The sequence below is a fragment of the Cajanus cajan genome, chromosome 9, assembly GCF_000230855.2.
Source record: "Cajanus cajan strain Asha chromosome 9, NIPB_CcT2T_4, whole genome shotgun sequence".
Taxonomy (NCBI): domain Eukaryota; kingdom Viridiplantae; phylum Streptophyta; class Magnoliopsida; order Fabales; family Fabaceae; genus Cajanus; species Cajanus cajan.
In genome coordinates this window covers 44,893,606-44,903,427 of record NC_138525.1, presented here as the reverse complement: position 1 = coordinate 44,903,427, position 9,822 = coordinate 44,893,606, and the positions used below count along the sequence as shown (strand labels likewise).

The window sequence follows — 9,822 nt, the reverse complement described above, 5'->3', positions numbered from 1 at the left end:
CCAAAAATGTTGCTCTATGTGGTCCAAAATACAAGACCCAAAATATAGGAAACCTATACTAACATGATATATACAAGACATAAGAAAATAGCTAAAACAAGATATGGCCCATGTGAAGCTCAAATTGGGCCTTCCAGGCCCATCGGACCCATTGGGCCTTGACTGGCCCAAACCTTCATGTATAGCCCATTCCTCTTGGCTCTTTCAATTTGTAACCCCTTGCTTTCCTAGGCATGATTCCATCAGTATCAGAGCTGATCGAGTCTGTTGGAGACTTTGTGCGGAGTGATCCTTCTAGGTTTCTGTTGTATCATATCTTTGATATGTGTTAGTTTTGGTGATTTATGGTGGTATAGTGTTACTAAAAGAATCTTTGGATTCTTTTAGTATGGTGATGTCTCAGTATGATCATATCTCTAGGGCCATAGAGATGATGGCCATGGCGATGCAGTAGTAGAGTGCTCGCTTTGCTTAGATGGAGGTGGGTAGAGTTGCGGCTGGGGCAGCTAGACCGGTGGTCTCTCAGGATGGGAGAGATTTAGTAGAGTTTAGGAGATATCAACCTCCTCAGTTCAAGAGGGATTCAGTTGTTGATGTGACAGATCAATGGTTGAGCGAGATGGAGAAGATCTTTAGCGTTTTGAGATCTTTTATGAAAAGGAAGTTGGCCTATGCGTTATACAAGCTGGCAGGTGAGGCTGAGTACTGGTGGAGAGGCACCAAGAAGATGATGGAGAGCAAAGATATGGTTGTTGATTGGGATTACTTTAAGAGAGTTTTCTTGGAAAAGTATTTCCCAGATAGCGTTAGATATGCTAAGGAGGCGGAGTTCATGAGATTGCAACAGGGGAACATGTCTGTTTCAAAGTATGCTATGAGATTTAAGCAACTAGCTCGTTTGATGGAGGAAGCCCATGGGCCAAGGGCTCAACTACTAGGGCTATGGCAAGAAGGATGCATGAGGAGTGGGCCCAAGCCCAAGAAAAACCCATCTCTTTATTTTGTTGGGCTTTGACTCAAGCCCAAGTAGATTAGGGTTAGTGTAGGATTGGGCCTTAGTACCTTGTATTTCTTTTGGGCCTTGTATTCACGGCCATTTAGCTTAGGATTTAATTTAGAGGTCATGTGAATTTAGGGTTATTTAGGTTTCATGTGTAGTTGCATTAGAATGTAATTAGATTCACATTTGGAGTGCATTTCGACCATGTGCAACACATGCACATGGTGTGATCCGAAATGCAATCCAAATGGAAGCCTAATGACATTCCAAATGCCTTGCACATGGGTGATCCGGCTTAAGCTCCAAAATTTGAATTTTGAATTCAAATTTTGGGCGCCTAAGGTTAAGTGAACCATACCATGGTTCCACTTAACCCTAGGCTAACCCATGGTTACCTTGACCTAATTATCACTTATAAATCCTTATGACCCATCCGTGTAATTCACTTTGGAATTTATTTGATGAGTTTTTCTCTCTTAAAACTCCCCTCTCCGAAGTCACCTTGTTCCTAGTCTCTACCCTTCTTGAGAACTTCTCTTTGTAGAGCTAGAACCATCATTTCTTCTACGAACTTAGCTTTATGCAAGCCTAGGTCACATTGAAGCCTTTTTGGAGTCTCCATCCTTGAAGTTCTTCCAAGGAATTCCGTGAAGGCTTGAACCAATCTTGAGATTTCCAAGAGGAATCTCATCAAGTGGTATCAAGAGCATCCGATTCTTCAAGAGATAAGTCTTTGTTCTTGTCCTTTGAAGTGTGGATCCGTGGTTCAAAATTGTCTTGTGTTCATCTTGTGTTCTTCTTATTAATTTTGAGTTCTTGTCACGTTAGAGTTTCATCCTTCCTAGATCTATTTTTTGCCTTAAAATTTGATGGATCTAGTTTCTTGATTGCTTGAATGATTCATTTATGCTTCATTATTATATGCTTCCATGAATCATGCTCCATTCTCTTTGCCTATTAGGAAATTTTTTGCCTATGAACTTTTTGTTTTTTTTTTAGTCTTACGTGAAATTTTATTCGGTCATCATATGCTTGAGTCTTTTTGTTTTGAATCCATGTTTAGTAGTATTGTGTAGTTCTTTTTATGTTCATCTTTCCTAGCTTTGCTTGTTGATCCGTTTTGAATTTTGAATTGCATCTTGAAAAATATTTTTTGGATTTGGCCGAGATCCATAGTTTTGGTATATGCTCATAATTTTGTTTCACTTTGAGTTCATAAACTACTACTAGATCATTAGTAGTTTTCTTAGAAAATTTAGGTTTCCTGATGGCATCCTTACTAGCATTGATGGTTTGGTTGATCAATGTGAGGACACCTCGTGATGGAAAAAACTAGGAGAAGTGATAGATGTTCCTCTCCTTAGCTTCACCTATGCTCGGATCCTCTTCAAGGAGAGTTGAACCAAAGGTAAGAACACTTGATTGAAGGAATATTTTCGGATATAAGGTTTCCTAGGCTATGGATGGACGCATCCAAGCTTAAGGAACAAAGGAAAGCTCACTTCAAAAGGTAGAAAACCTAACTAGGGTTTCTAAAAAGTGATGGCTCTCTCTTGGTGACTTTTGGACGAAATTTGGTTGAAGTAATCCAAAGTGACATACAATTCTCGGCCAAGGTGATTTATAGGGAAGAATTTGGTTAAAGTGACCTAGGGTTAACCTAAGGTTAAGTGGAACCAAGGTAAGGTTCACTTAACCTTAGGCGCCCAAAATTTGAATTCAAAATTCAAATTTTGGTGCCTAAAACCCGGATCACCATGTGCTTCTTCATTTGGCATGTAATTAGAAATCAATTTGAGTTGCATTTCAGATCACACCATGTGCATGTGTTGCACATGGCCGAAATGCACTTCAAATGTGATTTTAATTACATGCTAATGAAAATTCACATGCAACCTAAATACCCTTAAATTCACATGGCCTCTAAATGCAAATTCTAAGCTATATGGCCGGAAATACAAGGCCCAAAAGAAAATACAAGGCACTAAGGCCCAATCCTACACTAACCCTAATCTAATTGAGCTTGAGACAAAACCCAACAAAATAAAGTGGCGGGCTTCCCTTGGGCTTGGGCCCACTCTTCATGCATCCTTCTTGCCATAGCCCTAGTAGTTGGACCCTTAGCCCATGGGCCTCCTCCATCACCTTGACTCCTTGGATCAAGTCCTTCAAGGGAGGCATTTTGTTTAGAGGAGGAATATGGTAGAATGGACAAAAATGGAGAGTGTGGGTGAAGTGTTTGATGAAAGGTATGAGAGGGCACTCTAGGTTTTGGCTCACTTCAAGGTAGATGAAGGCCACTTCTAGGGTTTAGCTCTCAAGGGGGAGATAGGATGGGAGGTGGCCGAAAATAGCCAAGGTGACTAAGGATGATATAAAGGCAAAATGCTCTCTTTATATTCAATTTCCAAAGTATTTACAAGGTGTGGTGCCTAGGGTATTTATAGGAGTGGGAGGCATCTAGGGTTGCATTTAGGGTGCCAAATGCACACTAAATGAAACCCAAATTAACCCTAGATGCAACTTGGTGGCCAAGGATGGAATCTTTGGGTATAGTTAGGCTACATCTAGTTGCATGATAAGACCATGCAACCTTTGCCCTCCACTTGGGCCTAAGCCTTTCTAAGTCCAAAAACATGTCCAAACACCACCAAAAATGCGTCTAGCTCCCTAATTAAATACCTTAGCCCAAAATTAAAAACCTATGATCTAAAGCACACCATAATACAAGGGTAAAATGGGAAATACAAAAGAAAATAAATCCTATGACTAAGATACCCCAAAGTACAAGGGTAAAATTGGAATAAAGTAATAAAATTCTATACTACTCAAATTGGGCCTAGGAGATGGATCCATACATGGTATCTCTCCAATCTTCTAGCCTTGAACCATGTGATGGGTCTCACATTAAGTACCAAGGATGGTCCTCCATCATCCCCTCCATCTTGAGAAGGATTTGACTTCAAATCTTTAAGCTCTTCCATTCTATTGATCCTTCAAAAAGATGTGAAACCACAATTAGGGAAGTAAAATACTAAAACTTAGCTATGCAATCCTTAAGTACATAATTTGTTTAATGAAAGTGCTAGGGAAAGGAGAGAGCCAAAGAGGCGTCACTATTTAAAAAAATTATTGACCCCATGCAATTCATTCACCAAATCATCTATTTTAGGGATTGGGTGCCTTTTATTCAATGATGGCTTTTAAAAAAAAAAAGGTGCTCATCCTCCATTACCATCTTTCTTTAGCACCAAAAGAATGAGGATGACACAAGGGTTAAGGTTCTCTTGAACCTAGCCCTTCTTTCTCTTCAAAGGGAAAATTCTTTTCTTTTCTTTTCTTTTTCTTTTTGTTTTTGCTTTTCTCTTCTTCATCTTTCTTAGCTTTTAGTTTGAGTTAGTCCTCATTCAGTTGAGAGGGTGATAGAGGACACCACAAAAACTTCTTACCTAAGTGTTGGAAACTTATTTTGTTTGTGAGGCCATCATGGATTGCTTGTTTGTCAAATTGCCATGGCCTCACAAGCAAGACATGACTAACCTCCAATGGCACAATGTCACACAAAACTTCTTCTTTATAATTACCAATGGTGATTGGTATGCTTGCTTTTTGGTTAACTACAATACCTCGCTCCTCATTGATCCATTGCATTCTATAAGGTTTAGGATGAGATTTTGTAGTCAAAGCTAACTTATCAACCAATCTAGTGCTACAAAAATTGGAAGTTGATCCACTATCTACAATGAGAGAACAAGTATTTTCTAAAATCTTGCATTTTGTTTGAAACAAGTTCTCTCTTTGAGATTGTTCAATGTCACTAGAGTGAATGTTAAGAAGCCTTCTAACCAAAAGTAAGTCTCCTTCACAAGGTAAAATCTCTTCCTTGGATTCTATGGCTTCTTCTTCATTACTAGAGGAAGATGAAGTAGCTTCATCAAGGCTACTATAGTGATCTTGGGCCTTTAAAACCATGGTTTTCTTTGTAGAACATTGAGAAGCAATATGTCCTCTTCCAAGACACTTAAAGCACTTGATTTCACTTGACCTAGACTCTTTGGAAGGTGTTTTAAAAGATGAATTTTCTTTTTCTTCTTTTTTTTCTTTTTCGTCTTTGGCATAAGGTAGGGAAGAGTGGCCCTCCTTCTTGAAACTCTTGGAATAAGATGGAGTGGAGTCTTTTCAAAAAGTTTTTCTTTTAAGTTGATACTCCACCCTTGAACAAAGTTGAACAAGTTCATTTAAATCTCTATAAGGTAAAAGTTCAACTTTGTCTCTTATTTCAAGGTTTAAACCACTTTGAAATCTTGAGATTGTGGTCCTCTCTTCCTCCCTAATCCCAGCCATCATCATTAGTAACTCCATAGATTGCCTATATTCTTCCACACTAGAGGACCCTTTGTTTCAATCTTTGAAGCTTATCCATAAGCTCTCGGTCATAGTATGGAGGAATATGCCTCCTTCTCAAGGCACTACGGAGCTCATTCCAATATTGGATTAGGGGCTCATGGTTTATTCTCCTTTCTTTTTCTAAGGAGGTCCACCAATACATGGCATGCCCTTGGAAGCTAAGGGTTGCCAAAAAAACCTCTCTCTCTTCACTCACTCCATGGCAAGAAAATAATTGTTCTACTTTCATTTCCTAATCCAAATAAGTTTTAACATTATCTTTGCCATGGAATGGGGGAAGAGTGATGTGGGGTTCCCTATTAGAAGACTCCCTATGTTTATGTTGCCTTGGGGTTCTTTGATAGTAATCATCATTGTGATGACTACTATAAAGGATATCACTTGGAGGTTGGGTATGATGCCCTTCCTCCTCATGAACACTTGAATGTATCATATGCCCTTTTCCTCTTGAAGATTGAGGAGAAGTGACTCTTAGTTTTGAACCATGATGGAATCATACCTGGGAATGATGATGGAATCATACTTGGGAATGATGATGGAATCATACTTGGGAATGCAAGAGGTGACACACTCAAAGATCCAAGAGGAGTGGGCTAGACATGGAAGATTGAGCCAGTCATGGCCCAATGGGCCCTATGGGCTTGGAAGGCCCATACTTAGTTTCAACATGGGCCTAACTTGTTTTGAACATTCTTATTATATTTTTGTTAGCATAGTTTGAATATATTTTGGTATTGTATTTTGGACCACATAGAGTAGCATTTTAGGTTTTAGGCTTGTTGGGCCTAGTTTTGGGCTTCATGGACCTTTGGGCTTTTGGTACCCAATATTGGGCTCATTTTCATTCTTGTAATTTTTCCTTTCCATTATATTTGTTTGACCAATGTATTTAGGTCATTAGAATAGGAAAATACAAGGAATACTAAAGTAGGCTAATTAGGTTAAATTAGGTTTAATTTGGAAGTCATTTAAGTTACATTTGAGTCACATGTTTAGCACCATGGGTGGCTGAACATGTGCCACTCAAATTAACCCTAAATAACTCTCAAATCAAACCTAAATGCACCTTGGTACCTAAAATTTCGAAGTAGCACATGGGAGCCAAAATTTGAATTCAAATGTCAAATTTGAATTCAAATTTTGGGCGCCACATGTAGCCTTTGAGTTAGGCGCCCAAAAGTGTGCATAACCGGATGCTACTTAAGCTATTCCTTACCACTTTGTATGCACTTTTGAGATTAATAAAATTGGAGAGTTTATTCAGCCCAATTTTCCCTTGAAAGTCACCTTGAGAGAGAGCTTCACTTTTAGGAATCCATTAGGTTTTCCTCCTCTTTGAAGTGAGCTTTCCCTTGCACCTTAAGCTTGGATGCTTCCATTCAAGGCTTAAGCCTCTTCCTATCCGTGAATCTTCCTCCAACAAGTGTTTAAAGTTTCGGACTCCATCTCCTTGAAGAAGATCCGTGACTAGGTGAAGAATAGGAGAGGAACATCCAATCACTCCTCCTTACCTCCTCCATCAATTTTGGTATCAAGAGCAAGGTCTTCAAGGAGATAAGTGTCTCCACTTTTTGTGTCCGTGTTCTTCTTGTTGTTCTTGTGTGTTCTTGTGTCTTATTTGAGTTTCTATTTCGAATCTGTTATTTTGAATAATTGTGTTCTATAGATCCATTGTTGATTGTTTTTGATTTTCTTCCACAATCAATGTTTTAGGACCTATTTGCTTGTGCTTATTTTGAGTTTATTTGAGTCTCTTCATTCCTTGTATGTGTCCGTGATTGGACGTCATGCATGTGCATTAGATTTTGGTTTTGAATCTATGTTTTGTCTTAGAGTGTTTGTTTAGTCCTTATATGTTTAAGAATTCCTTTAATAACATGTTGACCTAATTTTTCTTTGAGTACATTGTCTCATAATTTGGTCTCGGTTTGTGTTCATTTGTGCCTACCTATATGTGCTTTTTATTTTGCCTTATTGAGTTCATAATTTTCTATTAGTTCTAGCAAATTTCTTTAGAGTTAGGTTTCCATTGTGTACTTAAGTTTTCAAATCACTTTCTATTAAAAATTCTCAAAAAAAAATTGTGTTACTCAAAATTTCAAGTGCTTAATCCTACTTCTAGTGCACTATCTTTTGCATTCAAAATTTTAAAAGAGTAAAGAGGCTAAAAACAGAGGAGAATACAGAGCCTAAAACAAAAGAAAAGTTCAAAAGTTCAAAAGAAAAGTGTACAAAAAGAATCCAACACAAAACCTAGTGCACTAGTTTCATCATTTCTCACTTGATTTTTGACTAACTTGTAGTCTCGGTTTCTATAGATTGGAATCTTGAAAAATTTGAAAACAAAAGGCAAATACCTTCTCTGGAATCTTAATTTGAATTTAGAAAAGGAAAGAATAAAAAAAAAATATAGAAAGCAATTTAAAGAGTAAAAGCTGAGAGGCGTACAACTACAAAAATCCACTTGATTCCTTAGCTTGTTTTGACTACTATTTGGTTTATACTTATCCAATTGCTTTCAAATTTTTTTTGTATTGTTAATCTACTTAGTACCTATCTAGGAACCTTCCTAACTGAGTGCTAGCCTTCTTTGGAGTCTTAATTTTCAGTTTTACTTGTTGAACTTCTTTGAGTCTTGTCATATTGTCGCCACCCGCTGAAACGGACATTGGCATTCGCGACGATGGTCGGACTCTTTTTAAGTTTTGAAAGATGATGGATTGTTAGAACGACTTATTCTCAAACTGAGATCTCAACGAACTAACAATTTTGTTAAATGATTCTCACCCATCCATGTTAATCCCAAGCGGGACCCTCCATGGATTAATGGTTTTCGCAAAAAGAAGGGGTTCTTGGAGTCGCCACCAATGTTTTACTCAAAACATTGGAAAAAGATATAAAGCAATTGATTTTCGCAAATCAACTTCGGCCATTACAACCAGAGTTGGGTAAGGGAGTCGATTACGTGTGAGGAAGGTGTTAGCACCCCACAACGCCCCTTTCGGGTTCCCTATGACAGATTATTTCATAAATAATAGCGTAAAGTTACTAAATTACCCCCATTTATTAGAAACGATTATGAGTAAAATATTTACATGACGAAAGCTTTAAACGTGTAATGCAACAATCAAAAAGTGGTAAAAGAAAGGATTTTGGGAATAAACCTTTGAAGCGTGCTTTTATATATTCAAAACGAAGTTTAGGAGGCCTTTTGGCGCTCCTTCCCACTACACGTCCGCTCGCTCCTTTCCCTAAAGATAATTTTTACTATGGAAATAAAAGAGATTTCCCTTCGACTTGTTCGAGTCTCAAGCTAATGGCTCATGACTCAAGAACTTCGTCGGATTGGCTCTCGGAGAGACTTCTAGGGCAGAGAATAGCTCAAAAACCCAAGAATACTCAGCACGAGGGTCCAGAAGTGTGGAAAAAGTGTGGGAGGACGTGCCAATGACGTCCTATTTATAGGATTGAGGCGCAATACGGCCTGGGAGGTCAAAACGGCCCGTACTGGGTTTTTGAACTACAGTACGGCCGTATTGAATTTGGTACGGCCCGTACTGAGCCATTTTGAACTACAGTACGGCCGTATTGAATTTGGTACGGCCGTACTGAAGTTCAAAAACTTCAGTACGGCCGTATTGAGTTCACTACGGCCGTATTGCAGTTCAAATGGCTCAGTACGGCCGTACTGAACCTCTGGGAGGGTGTATTGAGCTCCAATCCTCGCACACCCTTATTCTAAGCTACTCTAAGACTTCTAGACCTACAAAGAATCATCCTAGGGTCTTCCAGGAGTCCTTCCGGCTGACTTTCCTTCGGTCTTTGAGAGTCTTTGAGCTTTATTTCCGACCCGGACAATTTTAGGGGTCTACACATATACACATATTACTCTTTACTTTTGGTATAAGTTATTCAAATTGTGTTTTGTTGCTTGTCTTGTTTTCTTTCATTAAATTCCCTGTGCTGGAAGTGGCCTCAAATCCTTGCTTAAGGATCAAGCATTGACTCAACAAAGAGTAGGAAAAGTTTTGGACATTAAGACTACAAAATTTGACCTAATTTAGTGACCAAACTTTTCCTAAACTTCCTTCACTTGAGTGAACCTTCCTTTCACCTTGTGAGCAGCCTTCTTTAACTATTTTTGTTGTGTTCATTGTGTAGGTCCAGGAGCAACCTAATTCAAGGGTTAGTGGCGGATTAAAACACTTGAACAAGTGTTAGAAAAATTGGACAATAAATCCGTCACTAATTGGTCACAAAAGCCGCCATTTATTTGTTTTCTAGTTTAGTTTAAATTTTGTCAATTCTCTTGTAGTTTTAAACCAATTTGTAAAGCTTGGAGGGAGTATTAAGAAGCTGGTTAGGTATATCTAACTCCTTGGTAGCCTACTCACGTGTAGTACTAGTGGAAGTGG

At 38.6% G+C, this 9,822-nt stretch overlaps 1 protein-coding gene across 1 annotated transcript; it reads left to right on the top strand.

Annotated features, from left to right (window-relative positions):
• The first annotated feature begins 475 nt into the window (after positions 1-475).
• LOC145952109 (uncharacterized) lies at positions 476-9,585 on the top strand. The gene is made up of 2 exons (XM_083064334.1): positions 476-896; positions 9,569-9,585. Exons 1-2 carry the CDS (start codon positions 476-478, stop codon positions 9,583-9,585), a joined length of 438 nt encoding a protein of 145 aa, XP_082920460.1.
• Positions 9,586-9,822: the final 237 nt, after the last annotated feature.

Bases quoted from the DNA above. Each gene is read 5' to 3' on its own strand.
- LOC145952109 (XM_083064334.1), top strand. From the start codon at position 476: ATGGAGGTGGGTAGAGTTGCGGCTGGGGCAGCTAGACCGGTGGTCTCT.